This window comes from Phalangium opilio, unplaced genomic scaffold, assembly GCF_054372755.1.
Source record: "Phalangium opilio isolate 3A_F unplaced genomic scaffold, DU_Popi_V2 ptg000013l_1, whole genome shotgun sequence".
NCBI classification, from domain to species: Eukaryota; Metazoa; Arthropoda; class Arachnida; order Opiliones; family Phalangiidae; genus Phalangium; species Phalangium opilio.
The window spans coordinates 2,344,767-2,366,301 of NW_028324148.1; the positions used below are offsets into that span (position 1 = coordinate 2,344,767).

At 37.6% G+C, this 21,535-nt stretch overlaps 1 protein-coding gene across 1 annotated transcript; it reads left to right on the top strand.

Moving 5' to 3' along the window:
* Positions 1–17,352: 17,352 nt before the first annotated feature.
* Positions 17,353–18,939, top strand: LOC149707375 (ATP-dependent DNA helicase PIF1-like). Its single transcript, XM_089865030.1, has 2 exons — positions 17,353–18,200; positions 18,687–18,939. The coding sequence occupies exons 1-2, from the start codon at positions 17,353–17,355 to the stop codon at positions 18,937–18,939; spliced, it is 1,101 nt and encodes a 366-aa protein (XP_089721156.1).
* The last annotated feature ends 2,596 nt before the right edge of the window (positions 18,940–21,535 follow it).

Below are 21,535 nucleotides of genomic sequence, written 5' to 3' on the forward strand. Positions count from 1 at the left end.
GTTTTTGAACAGTCGACGCTTGTTTAGTATTTTACCGCCTTAAAATGTTTATTTCATTTTATAAATTTTCTGTAACACCCTTGCAAAGAAACACTTTGCAATTAGGTCGAAATTTTGTTGAAAAAAGCAATCCAGTTATAAAACTAAAGGTAATTGATTTCATTATATTATTTGATATTGGTTTTTGGAAGACCAAGGCTTAGATTTTGTACGTAGTTTTTCTCGACTCTCCGACTCTCGTAGTCGCTAGATGGCGGGAAGTTGGGAACCCCCAGCTTCAGAGCCTCCAGCGTCTAGTTTGGCTTAGGCTCTCATTTCTTGAACTGAAGGTTCACAGTTTAGGTTAATGTTAAAAATAGTGATGCTTGTTGATCTTTAGGATAGCGAAGCGAAGGTATGTTTTAGAAAAAGAACTGCTACTTGAAGAACTTATCTTTAATTTATTTGAAATTATTTCAAAATTTCAGAAGCTCCGCAGCCGTTGCTATAACTGTTTTATAATGGTATTCAGGATAGTGTTGCTATGTGTGCGAGTGTTAAAAAATAAAGCCTTCCTAAAGAATAGAGATGCGCCGATACCTTTACTTGACTAAACTGATATATTATTGGAATTGGTTTAAACTGGTATTGGCCAATCGCTACCGATACTTGGCTAAACCAATATATTGGTATTGGTTTAAATTTAACTAACAGATTAAAGTTGAAACTACACTTATCTTTCACCCAGACTCCGTTTTCCTATTTAATACTTACAATTATTTAAATTATCGCTAGAAAGCATTTTTCCCAATATTCAAAAGGCGCAAAATTTAAAAGTTTGCGGTAATGAATGTTCCGCTAGGATCAAACGCTCTATCAAACGCTCTATTAAGCTTGCGTTTAAGGAGAATTTCTTGTTCAACTTATGTAATAAACTAAATTAACTCTAGTAAGAGAGCTTAATAAATATAATTAACGTGAAATTAATCCAAAATAATAGTTTGTTGGTGACCTGTGTCAACAATGACGAAAACATCATCATGAAATTTAAACACCCGCTAAAACATTTTCAAATCTCATGCCAGGATACAATTCAATTTAATATTTTATTGCAACTCGTATTAAAGTAAATCAACACTACATAAACCGTTAAATTAAACTTTACGAAGTATAGTTAGGGTAAAATTAACTTTGGAAAAGGTGTAATATTATATCGGAACTAAATAAATGTAAACATCAATATTTTTGATAAAGGTTTTAATATTATTTCGGAAGTAAATAAAGATAAAAGATTTCATTTTCCTACTTCATCCCTACAATTATTTAAATTATCACTAGAAAGCATTTTCCCCAATATTCAAAAGGCGCAAAATTTAAGTTTGTGGTAATGAATGTTCCGCTAGGATCACGTACTGTCAAACTGAAAGGCAATAGCGAATGTCAGCGGCAACACCAATTAACAATATTAAATCAAAAATGGTTACATATTAGCAACTTTCTACGTTATTTTCACTCACAACTCAACCTATTTGTAACCCTGCAATGAATGAAAGTCAAGGACTATCATTCGCTCTGCTGATTAGGATGCCTCTAGTTTTTTTTTAGATTATTTTGATATTGTATTTTTACCTTCTTATTTTCACTATGATGGGAGATTATGATAGGGCAGTAGGTGGATTTTGTATAATCTAGGAAACTTTTACCTTTGGTGATAGGTTTTACTTAGCTTTCTTTACTTATTGCTTACTATATCAGAATATATATGAAAAGGAAAATTGTTGAGAAATGATAATTTCCCGTCTACAAAATTTAAATTTACTTGCAATTCAGTTAATTAAATGAGAAGGAAAAATTTACTTCAAATAATTACCTTATCCATTATCCAGCAGAAATCTAGTTTAGTTTTGTTTGTTCTGTGAAAGATATATGTTTATCAATTTTTACCGTGAGAAGTCGCTTGAAACGGGAAAAACTTGTTAAACCGCCAGTTTTAAAATCATTATGTGGTTTCTTCTAAATTCTTATTCAAGAAAAGCAATAAATATATATCGGTTCCCAATGTTTACCATTATATGTTGTTTCAAACATTAAACTCTACTTTTATTAGCGAATAAACAATCTCTGCAGCATCTAAGGCTTTCTCGCGGTTTTTTTTTGGAAAACGTCAGCTAGACCTATCAAAAAAAACTGGTTAAATGGCAGGTTAAAGAGAATAATAATGCCGTAGTAAACCGGTGCATTGCTGATGCTTGCTGAACTCAGTCATTTCTTGTTTGGACGCGAAAAAAAAGTAAGTGGTTTTAATGCGGAGCTTCTAATTTTATTTTCTTATTATTTCTAATTTAAAATTTAGTAAAGAATTATATAATTTTATGCAGAGAATATCTTATTTTACACTCTGCACGCGATACATAGTTTATATATCTACTTTCAAATCCTTCAAAACGTTTTCTTGACCATAGAGATAGATATTAAGCCTTGGCTAGTGCGCGTTGCTTACTTTGTCCGTTGCAGCTATCTGAACTTTCTCAAGAGAGCATGAATCATGCCGCGTCATGCCCTCGTGGCATGAAGTGTTAAAACCTTGTGTAACAAATCAAAGATATTTTCATAAACTGTGGTTTTTCTTTCACAGGAAAAAAATTTCAATGTAATTTAACCACAGTTTATGAAAAAAATTAGGTTTATTATACTTTTTTTTTAATCCTTGTCCGAATAGGACATAAAAACCTTGCTTAAAGCATATAGCGCGGCTATAGAGGATTCCCTACAAGGGAAATTTCCTCCTAAACTCCGGGTTTGGCTTGGTAAAGGCTAGTGGGCGCGATTTATGCATGCAAGACAAAACTGGAGTTCATGAGGAAAGCCAACCTAAGTTTTTTAATAAACTGTATTTAGTGTTTCACATGGAAAAGGTTTTAAGTCATTTGGCACTACCCATAGTTCATAAAACCAAATTTGATTAATTATACCAGGTTTTTAAACTGGTCTAATACCCTCTTCAGACGAGGTGTACGGACAAATTACATTGCATCCTTTTCGTGTGTAACTTTAATCACAGTTAATGAAACAACTTTGGTTAATTAATCGAAGTTTTTACATCTCATATTTGGTTAATTAATCGAGGTTTTTACATCTCGTCTGAAGAGGGTATAAATACCCTTTTCACAAGAGGTGTATAAACCTCGTTTAATAAACCTATATTCTGACGGGGTGTAAAAACCTAGTTTAATCTTGAATAAATTAATTATAACATATACTTTTTCGCGAAAAAAATGTTCCTTCCACACCAGAGTTGGCACGAAATCTCATTTCAAAGGCCTTTATTTATTTCGAAATTTAGTTTTCAAAGGAGCGATATTTTACCGTCACCGGTGCACATTCCACTGTGAATGTAAATTTCAATGGGGAACTCCCCGCCCTGGAAATGGGGCGAGGAAGGGGGCTTGGGCCCAGAAGAGGGCGTGGGCCCGGAAGGGGCCGCGGGGCCGTGAGGCCGGAAGGGGCCGCGAGGCCGCAAGGGGCCGTGAGGCCGTGGATTTAGGGCAGTCGGGCTTGGCGAAAATCGTGGCCGTAGCGGCGGCATCGGCAAGAAACGCCGATGCAACCATTGCCAACGCTACGGCCACCAGGCCCGCAATTGCTGGGTTCGACATGGTATAGTACTTTATTCATTGCTAAACGATGTAAATTTTAAAATGCTATACGTACTCTTTAATTTTATTATTAATAAACAGGCCCACGAAGACAAAGAGGGGTGGGGCCGGCGGGCCCGCAATTTGCGGTGGATGGGCCACCAGACCCAGAGTTGCCAACGGGCTCCCCGATTCCCGTAGCCACCGAGGCGCAGGTGGTGGCGGAGTCCCAGGTGGGGGTGGTGGAGTCCCAGGTGGGGATGGAGGTCGAGGGGGCAGCGGGGGCGGCGGGGTCCTCAGTAGTGGATGAAAAGTTCATCCGGGACTTGGAGGAGGAGATGGATTCGTAAGTTCTACAGAGGGATTCTAACAAACTTTTATGACTAGTATTACCTGGGGCATTTAAAATTATTATATTAAACTAAAAAAGTCGTTAAAATTAGTGTTGACTACAAAAATATAAGGTCGGAGATAGGTGACCAATAGACCGTTCCTAAAATGCAATAGAAAAAGTAAACAGCACAGTGGAGGGGCCACCATATTACCTTACTACGCAAAGGGTAGTGTGAGTCTTCTACACTCCCACGCGTAGCGAACACAACCACCATCTAGCGTTGCCTCTTGGCGCTAGGGAACTCTCCTAATATGGCGGCCCGTCCCCTCTGAGTTGCTTTCTCGGCAAGTATTTAAGGGAATGGTCTACATGGAAATTTAACCAAAAAAAAATTTCATGCTTATTTTACCAATACTTTTTCTGCTGTATCTGATTTTAAAAGACGAAAGCTTTCCGCTAGTAGACAAAATAATGATTTTATATCTTTAAAAGGGAGAATAAAATGGTCAGACAACCAAAAATAACTTCTAAATCATCGATAAAACTTATCCCAATTAATTTTTTATAATTTTTCAAAGTTTCAAAAGTTTGCTCTCTAAGCATAACTCAAATTTTCGAGAAAGGTTGACTGTGTTTTTTTTTAAAGAGGGTGCTTTTAGTTTGCCTTTGCTTAGAAACAGCGTGCATTTTTAATTGCCTAAAATAGGTTTTTATAAAAATACATCGTCTTTCCTCAAAAATTAGAGATATTCTAATTTTGCGGGGCACTTAACCGTAAAAATTATTTTGGAATTTATTTTGACCATTCTTAGGCTTTGACAATCGACTTTTGAAACTGAAAAATAATATAAAATAAATTGACAGTAGAATTTGTTGCAAATTTTATGTATGATTTTGATTTGATTTATATTTAAAAAATATAAATTTAACAAAACAATGGTTTCATGATCAGTTCATTCTCCCTTTAACAACCTTTAAACAGTTAGTCTTTTAATTTTGAAACGTGTGCATAATTGTTTGATAATTTTGCCTTAGACAATGCAAATTTTTAATAATATATTAATTTTACTACAGGGTCGAAATCAACAAAGAATAATTTTTTTAATGATAATTTTTGTAATTTTCATAATTTTGTAAAACAAATATTTTATTTTACATTATTAGAGTTTTTTTTCCACTATTATAATTTTTTCCAATTGTTTTTTTTCTTTTCTATAAAAAATATTTAATTTTTATTTTTAATTATTATAAAGTTTTTTTTCCCAATAAAAGAACTATTGGAAAACAAAGGAATAATTTATTTAAGTCATGAGGGCTAGGGTTGTGAAGTCACAGGGGCCTTTTATAAAATTTCCCTCCAAGATGCATCTTTGAAGCATTTGGGAAAAAGTGCAATTAAATTAAATAATGTGTTATTTATGTAACTATAACAAATAAATGCATTCATATAATAACTACATGTAACCGAGGACGGTTAAACCTTATGCAATACTTTAATTTTTATTCACGTCATTAATCAATAGCAATTAACTACATGTAACCGAGGGCGGTTAAACCTTATGCTATACTATACTTTTTATTCACGTCATTAATCAAGAGCAATTTACATCATAGTTTTCATTTATGTGATAATTTTTATTTATGTGCAATTATTTCGGGAATATTTGATTAGAAAATACGGAATGGATTAAATTTACGGTTTTTTTTTCTATCAGAACGATAAGCCAGGAAGGTGCTCTGACATTGCACCCTATTGTGTGTTTCATGTATTATGTTTGACGTATATTCACTTCATAAATTTCCATCTAATTTGGCTGTATGAAATTCTTAAAATAAAATCATATGATGCAAATCCTACATCTATTCAATATTTAAGTTTAGTTCTATTCTTACAATTAAAATTAATTCCAATTTGCACCTTGTCATAGTTCAAATCAATTGAACACAAGTTTAGACGCGGTAACAAGCGTCACTTGCCACTATCATAGTATTGATCTAAATCAAGTGACACAAGCATTTTAAAATGAAATGTCCAGTAAATATAAAAATAATTTCTTGACTGTACAGTTGATGAAGGAAAGTTTGATGAGGTCTTCCGAATTGAATTTGGTAAATAATTAATTATCAACCCTATTGCTGTTAACGTTGCAAAAGTCCAGCATTAACTTAAACATGATCTGGAAAATATGTTAACGAATGATCTTGTCACCCACTATGGCTAGAATTTCAATAATTAAATGGAAAACTGACAATATTCACAACAATTTAGGAGGATAAGCAGACGCCAACGTGAATATAGCAATAAAGTAGCACTGTTTATCACAATTCACAAAGCGGTTTAACATTGTAAATTCTGCGCAAATGTAAAAATAATCGTTGGCAAACTGACTGCCAACCACAGAGGCATAAGACCCTATTTAAGTTGGTTACTGCCACTATCCTTGAGCGTCACATGAAACATACTATACGGAGCAGAATATTGACCGAAGATGGTTAGTATAATTATGCCGTTTTAAATCTCCCACCATGGAACGACCTTCCATCGAGTATAAACACAAGCTTGGAGAAGATCGGTAGCAACTTGACCAGCTGAAATTTTCCATCGAGTAAGGAGGTTGATGGGCCTGGATTACTGGAGGGGAAAACGTGCACAGGTGGTTGCGTGATCGAGTTGGCTATGGCTGAGTAGGCCCCAGCGAGTGCGACTGCTACAAATAAATTTTTTCAGTCTCAATGTTTTGGTCTACATTTGAGCTGAACTGAACTGGATGTTAAGTTCGTCCGATCACGGCACGCGTGCTTCTAATTCAGACAAAGACATTCACTTCACTCGTGAAAGCTTATAGGTAAGCCTAATTACTTTTTTATGAGTTTTGGGTTTTCTTATTTTCAGCTGTGAAGTTTGCTGAGCATTGTTTCAGTTGGCTTGGGTTTGACGCTTTTCTAAAAGCGGACTAAGCTGTACATTGCAATTTCTTAGTGTATTTTTAAAGGTAAGAAAATTTTTCTTGCTTCATTGTTTGTATTTGTGTTTGTGTTAATGTGTGAGAGACCTTTTTTCGTGGTTCAACAAAGAGACTTTTTTTCGTGGTACAACAGACCTTTTTTCGTGGTCCAACAGAGAAACCTTTTTTCGTGGTTCAACAGAGAAACCTTTTTTCGTGGTTCAACGGAGAGACCTTTTTTCGTGGTTCATCAGAGAGGGAGTCCTTTCTTGCTTTAAAAGAAGCCTTTCTGGCTCTGAAAGAGAACTAAAATGGTTTGGCAACGTGCTAAGAAACAAAAAAAATCGCTTAAAATATTTAAAGCGAAATGCGTTGAAAGACCAAGCTCAGGCTAGGGTGAATAAGATTTTGGAAAACTCTGTATCAAACCGAGTTAGGTGTAAAAGGTACTGTATAAAAAAACAGTTCTCTCAGAGTAAAAAATCTAGTGATGGACGTAATAGTACGTCTTTATTGACAAGTTCAACAAAAATTGAAAAGGTTTTGCAGGCCCCTAAAATAAGTGGCACTTCGCGACAAAGAAAAGGTGCTGCGAATCATGCCAACTATTATGTTAAAAAAATCTGCTTCAACAAAGGAATTTTAAAACAAAATATAAAAAGATGATTGCCGAAAGTTTCAAGCGGTTTTTGATCACGCGACTTACGGAACGTTAGCTGTCAACAAAAACTTGTGCTAATTCATGTAAAAGGCAAAGTTCCAAATTTACATCCCACAAACTCCAATGCCAGTTGCTATCTGGAAAAACATTTCACTTAAAAAGACAAATATATTCCAGGCAAGGCGTTTGTTACTTATTGAAGATTTCAAAAGTTTTGCCAAGAAAGTGCAAGAAATTGGATTGGTAGATATTGAATATTTTATCAAAGTCATTGGAGGAAAAAGGCTTCACAATAGTCTCGAAGAAGCTTTTTATCACGAGACAACATATTTTACTTTGAGGGATGATGGCAGAATTTTAAAAAACGAGGACCACGAAACACGTTGTGAAAAGATTTTGCAGTTCGACGAAAATGGTCTTCTAATAAAGGTGCTACGAGAAAGCTCTCGAAGCGGGGAAAATGTTAATGAATTATGGGTTGATGAAACTGGTAATTTTATTGACCAGAAAAGACTGAACAGAGGCATTGAACGCTGCTTGCAAGTTAATGATTTCGGTGTTGTCACGAATCTATTCAATGCTGTCGAAAACGTTTCAAAGGACAAAAATCCCAAAGCGAATATCGTAGTTAACGAATCTGGGTTTATTGAAACCAAAGAAAAAGCTTCGTATTGGGAATGCAGTGACATTTGCAACGTTAGAGAGCGGACTATTTTTAAAGTCATAGCCTTCATTAACCAGGCGGCAAAGGCCAGTGATAGCGTCTTAATGAACTTTTTAGTTCTAATTTTGACGTTTGCTCCTACAAAAATAAGTTTTGCCAAAAATCCATTGTCAAATTGCCATTGGACGATTCAGATTTTGAAGTGAAAGTTCAGCCGTATCTTGGTCATTTTTCCTATTGCTCTCAAAGCGAGGAATGCCAAAGTTACTTGAGAGCCTTCAGAGAATTGGCTCCGCATTACTCCGGGACTAGAACTATTTTAAGTAAAATCTACTCTGTTCGAGCGTTGCTTAACGCTTTATCAACATTGACTGATGAGATTGATCATGGTGATTACGAATCTCTTCAAAATGTTATACCCAAAATGAGAAAAATTGTTGAGGCGCGAGGCTTGAAAATGTCCAATGAGGAAAACGACGCGACAAAAGGCAATGAGAACGATATAAGGCTTTCTCTCAATGAAAGTGAAATCTTGGATTTCTACAATAAACAATTTGCTAGGGCTGAGCGTGATACGAATGAATTTCACGACACATCTTGCGATTGTTGCACTAGATTATTAAAAAATTCTGATTCGCGGACCGTGGAAAAACTGGCATGCACTTCAGTTTTTGACAACCACGCTTTTCTTATTTTAAGGGCTGGTTTGCTATTGAAAAATCCTGACTTTAGAGAAATGGACATGTTTTTATGCCCTTATTGTTCTAAAGAGTTGCGAAAGGGAAAAATTCCAATTAGATGTTTCCTTAACGGCTTGGGAGTTGACGTCCCTCCGACAGAAGTCACGAGTTTGAACATGTTTGAAAAGGCCTTAATTCAGCTTGTGAAGGCATTTCACACTGTGGTCCGGTTAGGTGCTAAAACTAATTCCAACATGCAGTTTGGCGCGGTGAAAGCTTTGAAAGGTAGAATCATATACTTGCCAATTCCAGTCCAAAAAAAATTGGATATGATACCAGCAGCACTACCTAAAGACCACGATTTGCACGTCTTTGTTAATGGTCTACCCACTAGTGACAAAAAGATTTGGCAAAAAATTGTTCGCCTTGATACTTTGAAAAAGGCCGTCGCTGAGCTGAAAAAAAATAATCCGTTGTACAAAGACATTGATATTACTCAGATCAATGAGGATTATGTTTATGGTACCGAAGAGATTAACGGAACTATTGAACACGAAAATTCATTAACTCCCGATGAATTATTGGCGAAAACGGATCCACTGGCGCTATTAAACAACTGCAATGAGGTCAATGCAAAGGGCCTCTCTACAGCCGTAACAAATCCGCAAGTGGAATCGCACCAGATCGATCTCAATTATCGTGAGATCAAATCAAATCTTTCCCCAGACGACCGCTATAAAATTTTAACTCAACCTGAGGCACTGTTGCGAAAACTCTCAAAAGATGAAATGAATGAGCTGTACGATCACTATACAATTCACCCGGTGAATGTTCAGCCGTCAAAAGATTTGTTGGCTTCTTTCCAAATGAAGCGTGTCGAAGCCGAGCCTATCAGTAATTGGGACAGAAATCTAGAATACATGTCATTCGTGCACTTGTTCCCAATGGCTCGCTATGGCAAGCACGACGAAAGACCGTTTGGGAAAATGACGGAAACTGAATACCGACTTTCTCGTCTATTGAACGCGAATCCAATGTTTAGACGAGATTATGCGTTCATGTTCCATTTGTACCAAGAGGCCGAAATGAAATCCATTAACAGTAGTTTGAATTACGTTCTACGCGTGAAAAAACCCATGAACGTATCGGTCAATAATTTCGTGAATCAAGTTGATTCTCGAGATTCGGAGCTCGAGAGTAATTTAGCGACTTTCATTGTCCACATTCGAGGTACCAAGGATTATTGGTATAGAGTTCTCAAATGTGTTTTGGCCATGATTAGGGAGTATGGCCCCCCTACTTGGCTTTTAATCCGTCCGAATACGATGACATTGAACTTCACGACCACCTACGACGAGTGAATGCTGACGTGCCAGGGATGGAATCTATGTCGGTGGCTGAACTATTAAATTTAGATCCTCTTAGCGTCAGTTTACATTTTCACAACAAAGTGAAGTCGCTTCTAAGCAACTTTGTTCTATGTAAAGAAAATCCGGTTCTTGGTCCGATAGCGCATAATTTTGTACGCGTCGAGTACCAATCTCGCGGCTTAGCCCATTATCATTGCTTGTTGTGGGCTGAGGAAGCTCCCGTGATTGGTTCGTGTTCGGCAATAGCTATTTTGGAGTTCGTTCAAAAGTATGTTACTTATTCAATCCCAAAAGCTGCTGAAAGTCCAGAACTTTACCGGCTATTAAAAAAATTTCAAACACATAAATGTTGCAGCAGTTGCTACCGTAAGGTTAAGAGAGGAAATAAGGAGCTGAAAGTGTGTCGTTACGGTTTTCCTCGAAACGTAACAAACGTTGCGACATTGAACTCTGTTGAATCAGTTACGCGTCATCGTAAAATGAAAGGAAGCCATAAACGTCTGTACGATTTGCTCAGAAATGAAAACGAAGTTTTCATCAATGACTACAATCCGGCATTACTTTTGGCATTGAAAGCCAATATGGATTTGCAGTTTGTCGCCGATTCCTCGGAACAAGTGGCGATATACGTCACGTTGTACGTGACAAAGGGAGATAGGGCTGAAATGGATCAGTGTTTCGCTGAGTTGGCACACGAAAGCTTGTCAAATAGATTGTTTGCTTATGGACTGAAATCTTTCACAAATAAGTCGGTCGGAATTTACGAAGCTTTGGACATGATGTTGGGTCAGAAATTGTTTCAAAAGTCTGACAGCACCAAGTTTATTAACACTGACGTGAAAAAAAACCGATCCAAAGTTTTGAAATGTTACAAGGATCTTGCACGCTTGAGGGAAATTGATCCTGAAAGCGAAGACAATTGCCAAAAAGGGTTTGTGGACGACAAGTATCCCAACAGACCCGATAGCTTGGAAGATTTAAGCTTGCGAGGGTTCGGCCAGTTTTACGATTACGTCAAGTACTCGAAGGCACCGAAAAAAAGTGAAAATGTAATTGAGTTGAAAAATAACCTCGGTTTAATGAGAAAGAGGATTAAGCCATACATTATAGAACATTACGTTCACGACCCAATAGAGGAACCTGAAAAGTACTGCCACGCTCTACTAATACTGTTCAAACCATGGCAAAACGAGACTGAGTTATTGGGCGAGTTTGCATCCTTCGCTGAAGCTTTCGAAAGCTCATTATCAACGCTAAAACCCATGAGAGAATACCACGAGAAATTGTCGGTATCCAAAGAAGTTCTAAAGAAGCGCAAAGCCTCCGAAAAAGCTAAAGAGATTGCCGCGATTTCGGATGCAGAAAGCTATGACGATTAAAATGCCCTTCAAAGGAAAGAAATCGTCGTTGAAACAGAAAATGCCATGGATGATGTCGAAGCCGCTATGGAAATTGATTTCGAGGGCACGGCACTAAACCAAGTTGCGTTACTCAACAATGATCAAAAAAGGGTTTATGACAAAGTCATGGATCACTTCACTCAAGAGGGAGGAAAAATTGAGAATTTCTGCCACTTTGTATCTGGTCCGGGCGGCACTGGAAAGTCCTTTCTTATTGCTACTATCGCCAAAGCCGTTAGACGTAAAGTGACCATACGTCCCGCTTTAGCCGGGACAGTCCCGGTTTGTTAAACTTTGTCCCGGTGTCCCCGAAGAATGCCTCGGGACACTAAAAAGTCCCGTTTTCTGGAAATTTTCCCAGTTTTGATTATCGCGCGGTATATGTAATTATGTATTCTGCTAAATATTTCTTCAAATCTGTGAACAATGTCAAGGTGACTTGTGTAGTTTTTCTAGTGACGAGTGAGTCTTCTTTTATTCAAAATGCCTAAACGCAAATGCGTATTTAACGACAACCTTCAAAAGAGTTAGTTAGGCGCCAAGTTTGTCAAAATTTAGCTCTTTCATCGAGATCAAATTTATAGACAGCGAAATTGCGGAGCTCGCTTCGCTCGCTCTGAATTTTTAAACATGATATTTTCAAAAGGCTTTGCTTTTCAAAGTAAAATCCGATTAGTTTTTTTGAGATTTTTCTACATAGTTTAAGCTAAAATAGGTTTACCTATGAGGATTTTTAGTACTATATTTCCTATAAAAACACACTTTCTTTTCAATAATATCATAATTCATATTTTCTATTAGGAATTAAAATTTTTGGCTGAGCTCCCTGGTGTTGCCTTGGGCCCGAGCCCCCCTGAGAAAAACAATGATCGGCGCCCCTGCTTAAAATCATCACCAGACCTCCATGAACAAATCAGTGCTTCAGAAAAATATAAGAAAGACAATATCAACCCTTAGAAAACTCTTAGTTGTGTTTACTTCAATCCGAATTTTAGTTTGTTTCTAGTGTTTACAAGCCGTCCCGGTTTGGGGTAAAAAATAAATGGTCACTTTAGTTAGACGTCACTTTAAAAATGCCGGTAGCGTCGCCATAGCCGCTCCCACGGGCTTGGCAGCCCTTAATGTCAACGGCGATTACTTATGTTGCCAGTAGAACATGGGCGTGCCGCGGAATACCATTCCCTCAATTCCGAAAACATTTCCATTATAAAACAAACTCTTGGAAAGAATAAGGCCAACGGCCCATAGGATTTTGGGCGAGCTAATGTTAAAAAACTTTTGTTCGCTGCTGCGGTGTTTCTACATGCGTATTCTACGTGGCTTGGATCTCCATCGTTTTGTTGAAAAAAGAGGCAATAAATCTCAAGAATCTACGAGTTGAGGTCATTTTATGTTTTGCTCCATAATGCTAAAGATAGGCAAAATAGGCCGATTAAACCTCGGAGTAGACTGTCTTCCCCCACCTGAAATGACTTGAAAGTCGGAACATATCTAAACTCTAAATCAATAATAATTCTGGGAAAGTTTCGTTTTGTAACTGCAAAGGGACACCGAGAAAAACGTCCCAGAAATCTGGCCTAATTCCAGCTCTTTTAGACCAAACGCCTGTAGAAATGTATAACACGCACGGCACCAATGTATTGCGGATGAAGTGAAATCAAGTGGCTGCCCAAAGAACATATATATAGCTATATAGGCTGGGTTGTATAGTCTTTGTTTTCCGCCCATTAATAGTAGGTGAAAAATAACTAAGAGTAATAATACCAACAATGTTCCCAGAAGTGATATTTAACACGTAGGCAATATTATTATTAGACTTTTTATGATGGACATACTAAATATTGTGTACACTATAAGCATTGAATTTACATTATTTACAAGTTTAGGAATGAGTAAAATCCTTTTATTTATATATATTAAGCCATATTAGGTAAGAGTTCCAAGTCAGTTGCGTTTATCTCAGATTAAGCATTCCCACCATGATTTGGTTTTGTCAGCAACTAAGAGAAGAGCACTTGGATGTTTGATGGAAAGCGGTACTATAAATTAACTACTACACGGGTATATACATAACATCTTGATGAATTATATATTTTAACTTCACAAAAATAGCACTAATACTGTGCTTTGTCGCCACCGTTATCAGACTGTTGTGTCTCTCGTATTCACATAAAATATATCATTGTTGGGTGTGTTTTTTATAATTAAACGCCACAAAAAAAGCAATATATTTGGACAACCCTTTCTTATTTATCAAATAGCTTAACAGTTTTTTGGTGCAATGTAGACAATACTATCGCACTTAGAACCTATCCAAATGAAGCACACCTTCATCGACTATTTTGGTTGAAAGTGGTTGTATTGCACACAAAACTGTTAAACTTTTTGGTAATTAAGAAACGTTTGACCTAATAGTTTACCTATTTGTGGCGTTTAAATATAAAAAACACACCCAACAATGAAATTCGATAAAGATATGTTTTATGCGAATACGAGGGAAGCATTAGTGAACACCACAGTTTGATAACGGTGGCGACATGGCACAGGATAAGTGCTATTCCTGTAATCATAAAATATCCAATTCATCAAGTCGTTATGTAAATACCCGTCAAGTAGTTAATTTCTTTATTGTACAGCGTTTCAACAAACATCTACCTGCTCTTCTTCTAGTTGCAAATAAGAGTAGAGCTTGCATGAAATGCTTAGCACAGTACAGGAAGTTCCAAGAATTACGCTTGGCCAGCACACCATCTGCAAGTAGTAATGAAGCATCTGAAGAGTCTGATTCCGAACCCGAACCAGCACCAGTGACAGGTCCTAGACCGTCGGTAATGTCTATTGAGGTGAATATTAAGTGTCTCACACTGGGAAGCCATAAGTGCTTTGTTTGTGGATCGAAAGCACGCACTAGAGTTACGGAAAGTGTCCGTAATGCTGTGTGGTTGAACTCGTCTATCTTTGTCAAGACAGATAGCAGAATTTGTTCTACGCATTTGGTTGACGGCGAGCTTCCGGATGAAGTTATTGGAGGTCTCACCGCGAATAGTGAGTCGGGATTGTTTACGTCCAATGAAATAGGATGCCTACTAAAAGTCTTGCCGAGAATGTTCGGACAGCGAAGAGGCGTTGCTATGAAAACCTAGTGACATGTGACCACGACTGTAAAGTCCTTACCTCGCTATCTCAAGAACAGTTCCTTGCATTGCACTCTACAATAGAAGACAGCATAGGGGTAATCCACACCTGTTCGTCAAAGACCGCATTAGTACTGTTACTTGCAAAGATGAGAATGGGTTTATCGAACACTATGTTGTCAGTACTGTTCCAAATTAATAAAAGAACGTGTATGAACATAATCCTAAAGGTCATTGCAGCGCTAAGAGATCGGTTTGTTCCTCAACATTTCGGGCTCAACCACATTCCACGAGAAGACTTAATAACCAATCATCAGTCGGCCTCTGCGGTTAGACTCTTCGCCAACAATACCCCAGATTGTCTGATAACTATTGTTGATGGTACATACATTCGAGTTGGTCGATCGCAGGATTATCCTGTTCTTCACAAGTCCTTCTGTGTTCACAAAGGTCAGCACATATTCAAACCAATGGTCCTCATCACCACAACAGGTTATATTATAGTCATTATTGGCCCATACTTTTCCAACGGACGCAACAATGATTCCCGTATTCTAAACCACGCCTTACAAACTAGAGCGACTCTCAAATCGTTTTTCAAAGCCAATGATGTAGTTCTCGCCGACCGTGGTTTTCGTGACTCTAACAACATGCTTTCGGAACTAGGAGTGTCGTTACAAATGCCGTCGTTTTTGCGAAAAGGAGAAAAACAAGTAAGCACAAATGAAGTAAACCGTTCCCGGAAAGTTACATACCTGAGATGGCCTGTCGAAGCAAGAAACGGACATTTGCAAACCATCTTCAACATTTTCCAAAATCGTATTCACGTCCACATGATTCCATACATAACGGAATTGCTTCACCTAGCCGCGGCTCTCATAAATGCTTATCATCCAGAGCTACACCACAACGGCAATTGGGAAGGAGCTGTGGATAAAATGGTGGCGTCTGAAAAGGTTGAACACCCTCTTAAACCATTGGTTGAAAGCGGAATTCTTCGCAGGCCATCGCAATGGCATAAGCTAGACGAATTGAACTTAGATGACTTTCCGATACTAAGTGAAACAGACGTGAAAGGCATCGTTATGAGTGAATTCAGAACCAGGCGAGCTGCGTCGTACGTAGCTTTGACAGTTGAAAATTCTGGTTCGTTCACCGTTGAGGTTTGTCGAGTGCACGTTGACCTCATCCGTGTTCGGGTGGCCAGTCAATTTTTAAGTTCAACCACCCATCAGGCTTTAATTCGATACGTCCTCAATGGTTTAGGCGTAGACTCTATAAAAAAATGGTACTGCACCTGCAAGGGCGGCTACTTGACCCTCGGCACGTGTGCTCACATTAGCAGCGTAATTTGGTACCTTGGCTATCGACGCCACGAAGAAAGGGGCAGCTGGTACCAGTCCAAGTTACGTGCAGTTTGCGATGACGCTACCACCTTAGAAACCCTACCTAACATAGTTTAAAATAGCATATTTGTATTGTAATTGCTTTTATCTATGATCATGTTTGTGTAAATCAATTGAAAAGTATTATTAGATTTAAGAATAAATCTACTACAACAATCTTTTTGGTATTATGTCTCTTAGGTATATTTGATCCACTAATTCTGGAGAACACAACATAGACTAAACAAAAAAACCTAAATAGTTTTTTGTTTAGCCTTGAACGGTATTAGTGCTATTTTTGTGATGTTAAAATATATAATTCATCAAGATGTTATGTATATACCCGTGTAGTAGTTAATTTATAGTACCGCTTTCCATCAAACATCCAAGTGCTCTTCTCTTAGTTGCTGACAAAACCAAATCATGGTGGAAATGCCACGCTTAATCTGAGATAAACGCAACTGACTTGGAACTCTTACCTAATATGGTTTAATATATAAAAATAAAAGGATTTTACTCATTCCTAAACTTGTAAATAATGTTAATTCAATGCTTATAGTGTACACAATATTTAGTATGTCCATGATAAAAAGTCTAATAATAATATTGCCTACGTGTTATATATCACTTCTGGGAACATTGTTGGTATTATTGCTCTTAGTTATTTTTCACCTACTATTAATGGGGGGAAAACAAAGACTATACAACCCAGCCTATATAGCTATATATATATGTTCTTTGGGCAGCCCCTTGATCTCGCTTCATCCGCAATACATTGGTGCCGTGCGTGTCAAACATTTCTACAGGCGTTTGGTCTAAAAGAGCTGAAATTAGGCCAGATTTCTGGGACGTTTTTCTCGGTGTCCCTTTGCAGTTACAAAACAAAACTTTCCCAGAATTATTATTGATTTAGAGTTTAGATATGTTCCGACTTTCAAGTCATTTCAGGTGGGGGAAGACAGTCTACTGCGAGGTTTAATCGGCCTATTTTGCCTATCTTTAGCATAATGGAGCGAAACATAAAATGACCTCAACTCGTAGATTCTTGAGATTTATTGCCTCTTTTTTCAACAAAACGATGGAGATCCAAGCCACGTAGAATACGCATGTAGAAACACCGCAGCAGCGAACAAAAGTTTTTTAACATTAGCTCGCCCAAAATCCTATGGGCCGTTGCCCTTATTCTTTGAAACTCTTGATTGTCGATGAGATTTCTATGGTGTCTTCGGTACTACTAACTTACGTTCATTTGAGGCTAAATGAATTTTGGGAAATGAACAAGCCTTTCGGCGGTGTGGTTTGCGTTCTTGTTTTTGGAGATTTCTTCCAATTGCCGCCTGTACAGGGTAATCCTGCGTTTTTAAAAGTCACTTCCCAGGAAGCTAGACTAAGATTTAATAGCATTGGAGGCACTGATCTTTGGAGGTATTTCTTATACGATGAACTAACGCAAAACGTTCGTCAGGCGGACGACCGAGTTTATGGCGACCTTCTTAACCGAATTAGAGTCGGAACTGTTACAAAAGATGACATTTCAACCTTAGAAAGTAGACTAGTTACGGGAGGGAACAAAATTGAGGTGGCTATGAATCTTTACCTTAAGCTGGTTAAAGAAGGATTTCATCCCATCTGTTTGATGCCGAAATTGGCCATGTGCGATGAATTCAACATAAAAATGCTAGAGGAAAGTCGACAGAAAGTTACCAAAAACATTGTCAGGAGACTCAAAATGTTAGACAATGAGCCGTCAAAAACTGGAGGTTTAAAGAGCAAGCTGTATCTCTGCGTTGGATCTCGAGTAATGGTTAGGAGAAACATCAATTTTGAAGAAGGTGTTATTAACGGCACCATGGCCATTATAACGGGATTCCAAATGAACGACAGTGGGAACATCATTGGTATCAGTATCAGAGTAGATCGGGAACCAAGCGACGAGACCAATAAGCCCGACGTTTTAGTCGAGAAAATCAGCGTCAAGTTCTTGCTAATGGCCAATTTATACGTCAAACGAACGCAATTTCCGGTAATCTTGGCATACGCCATTACTATACACAAAAGCCAGGGAATGAGTTTAAAATGCGCAATTATGGATTTGGGATCAAATTTATTTGGAACAGGCATGGCATACGTCGCTTTATCGCGAGTGACTTCCTTGGCCGGTCTCCATCTCTTGCAATTAGACCCGAATAAAATTAAGGCAGATGGACGAGCCATTGCGGAGTATAACAGGCTGCGTCAAAAACACAGACCTGATCTTCCACTTAAAGAAATAGTCGGGTCGGAAGGAAAGAGGGGTACAAAAAAGGCCGACGTCGAGGAGTATATTAGAAGTTGAAGGAGAGAGATCTGATGAAACGGCAAAAGAAAGACCAAATAAAAAGACAGACTAGGTCTTCAGAGTATAGACATTTTTCCCTTGAAGGGATTTGAAAATGGAGATGGAGTAACGTGCTACGCAAATAGCGTTTTGCAATTGTTGTTACTGATTCCGGAATTAAGGAACATTATTAAAGATCACAAAGGATCATTGAGCGATAAGCCCATTTTGACTTGCCTTCGTAACACTATTGAACATGTTGAAAATTCCAAAGAGAGTTTCAGCGACGACGGTTTCAATTTGCGAACGGCTGTTGGGTTGCCTTTTACCCACAACGAACAGCAAGAGGCTAGTGAATTCTTATGGGTTCTCTTGCCAAGACTTTGCGAAGAAATGGAAACTCCTGACTCTAACGCTCTGCGGGAACTATTATGAACAAAGTCGCAAAACGTTACCAAATGCCCCAGCTGTCACCTGGAAAAAAGTTCTGGAAACATTATCCAAAGCTGCATCTTCACTTTTCCTTTGCCAAACCTCGGTAAAATTGATTGGAAACTATTAGTCCAAAGGATGAGACCAACAATGATGCCATGCGAAACTTGTAAACGCAGAGAAATTGATGAACGTGATGTATTGATTTCTGCCGGTAAGTACGTATTTCTGTGGTTTCCAAGAGATACTGTAGTAAATGGTCACCCAATTAAGATTTTAACCAAAATATCGGGATTTGAAAATCAGAAAGTGGTTTTAAACCACAGCGTTTACAAAACTAGGGGCGTGATCATTCATAAAGATTCTTCTTTAAACCAAGGTCACTATCTAAACTTTATTCGAAAAGATAACAGCTGGTACGAGGTTAGTGACACAACAATCACCAAGCGAGACAGATTCGTCAGTAACTTGACTGACGTCTGAATCATCCTTCTAGAGAAAGTCTCTCTTTTTACTCGTGCGGGGGAGAATCCCCCCCCTCGCACGAGGTATTGGTCCCGGTTTTCAAGGTCTCTCTAGCGTAGCTTTGGCAATGCATGGCGACAGGAATACCGTGTGTTCGGGCTTTTCATCCCCATCATTGCGATTTGGATTTTTTAAAGTAAACACTTATTTGGTGACTCCACCAGAACGCACTCTAGCTGAAGCCGCAAAAAAGGATAAATAGACTCCGCCTCCTCCGAAGCACGCGTTGGTGCGGTGGGTTAAGGATGGTGGCGCGCGATGGTGCTAGTGGATAGCTTAAGTCTTTAGAAGGAGTTGTCTGCTGCGAGTTCTACTGTTAATATTTATTAGACTCTCACAAGTTCACAACTGGAGGTATGGCGTCTAGCAAAGAAATTTTTTATCTAATGTTCGCTTTTTATTATCTTACATGTCCCGCACGAGTGTCCTTTCTGCTGGGGCAGCTTGTTTAAAGAGAACCCAGCAAAACTGGCGTTGTTCAGAGTGATCAATAATAGTGATCGGTAATAGTTAGTATAGGGCGCTATGCATTGTAAAGGCGTCAGATAAGTGGCAATAAGTCTCAAGATGACTTGGTCCAATTAGCTAGCTGAACTTATATTTAAAAGTGGTAAATTAAGGAAACATAGGAAATTTGCCCTTGAAATATACGCAGATATTGTTGTAAAATGTTACCGAGAAAATAATGAAATTGCAGGGGAAAAACTTAGAAGAAATTGTGGGAAAAAACTAGGAAGAAATTGTAGGTAAAAGAATAGAAAGTAATTGTTGAAAAATAACGGAGATACAAAGGAAAATATAAATTATCTAGCAAATACTTCATTCAAATATTAAGTAGGAACTTTATTATAATTTCATGGTTCGAGAGTTCTACAAAACTAATCAAAATAAAATGTTGCGAGTTAAATTCCAGCAATTTTGAAATTCATCCAATAAATAGTTATAGTTATTTAGAAATTATCCACAAACCCCAAAGAAACTAATTCCCTGCAGTCTATTGCTATTGCTAAATATTCCCTCAAACGAAGAACGCTTAGGAATATTCCAAAATGTAACTTTTCCATTTTCATTTCAATATATCATTAACATAGTTCGCAAAATCACCAACGCCAATTAAATCTAGCAACATTAAATTATATAATGCTGCCAAACAAAACAAGGGGATCTAGCTCATAATTAAGCCATATCACTTGTGATCTCTCGCTATCCCTGATTCAATCGATTTTCTCTTACTGAAATATCCTCTAGTATACTACACGGGTGAAAGTGAGGGGGGGGGATATTTTTCCTTTGCCAGCAATGCAATGAGGGTCACACGTTTATAAGGCCATACTTCCTCATATCCGTTAAAAAGATACTATGGCCATAATCTTCCAAGCAAGCGCCTAGACAAAACTCTTTCCCTCTGACCGTTTCAATCTCCCTTTCCTCTCTCTTGAAGCTTATTTACCACCGTTAAAAGTATATAGACATCTTATTCTAGCTCTTCTACTCAAGATGCATTTCCTCAAAAATTCTCAATGATATATGTATAGAGTGTACACAACAAATAAAAAGTTTTATTCTGCATTTCAAATACTGTAATTTTTGAACTAACTTCATAAATAAAGTACAACATTATATGCTTAACGAAATCAATGTTTTTGGATATTATAAGTTAAATGTAATTAACGATAATTAAGTACTTCTTTAAGCTATTAGAAATAGATCAACCCCAAGTGTATGTCGGTACAAAAAACATAAAATTATTCAAATTTTAATTACATTAAGACTGAAGGGACAGATATTATAAAAAATCGTCTTGGTTTGGACCAAGGCCGAAAAAACAAACGATATGTCTGAGGTTTATCAATTGTCTGAAGTTTCAGATATTGCAATTTCTTTTTAAATTATTTTTATTCCTCCAATCCTTAATCAATATTTAATTCAATCAACTGATTTTTACTGTTAATCGATCTGTTCCCTATAAATTAATTTAAAAAATTACATATCTACGCTTTTTCAAGAATAATTCCATTTTCCGAAAACATTTTATCATGAAATTAATTATTTTGAAGGGATTTCGTGTCGATGC

Bases quoted from the DNA above. Each gene is read 5' to 3' on its own strand.
- LOC149707375 (XM_089865030.1), top strand. From the start codon at position 17,353: ATGGGCCGTTGCCCTTATTCTTTGAAACTCTTGATTGTCGATGAGATT. The intron at 18,201-18,686 runs GCAATTTCCGGT...TCCGGAATTAAG, and splicing joins AATTTATACGTCAAACGAAC to GAACATTATTAAAGATCACA.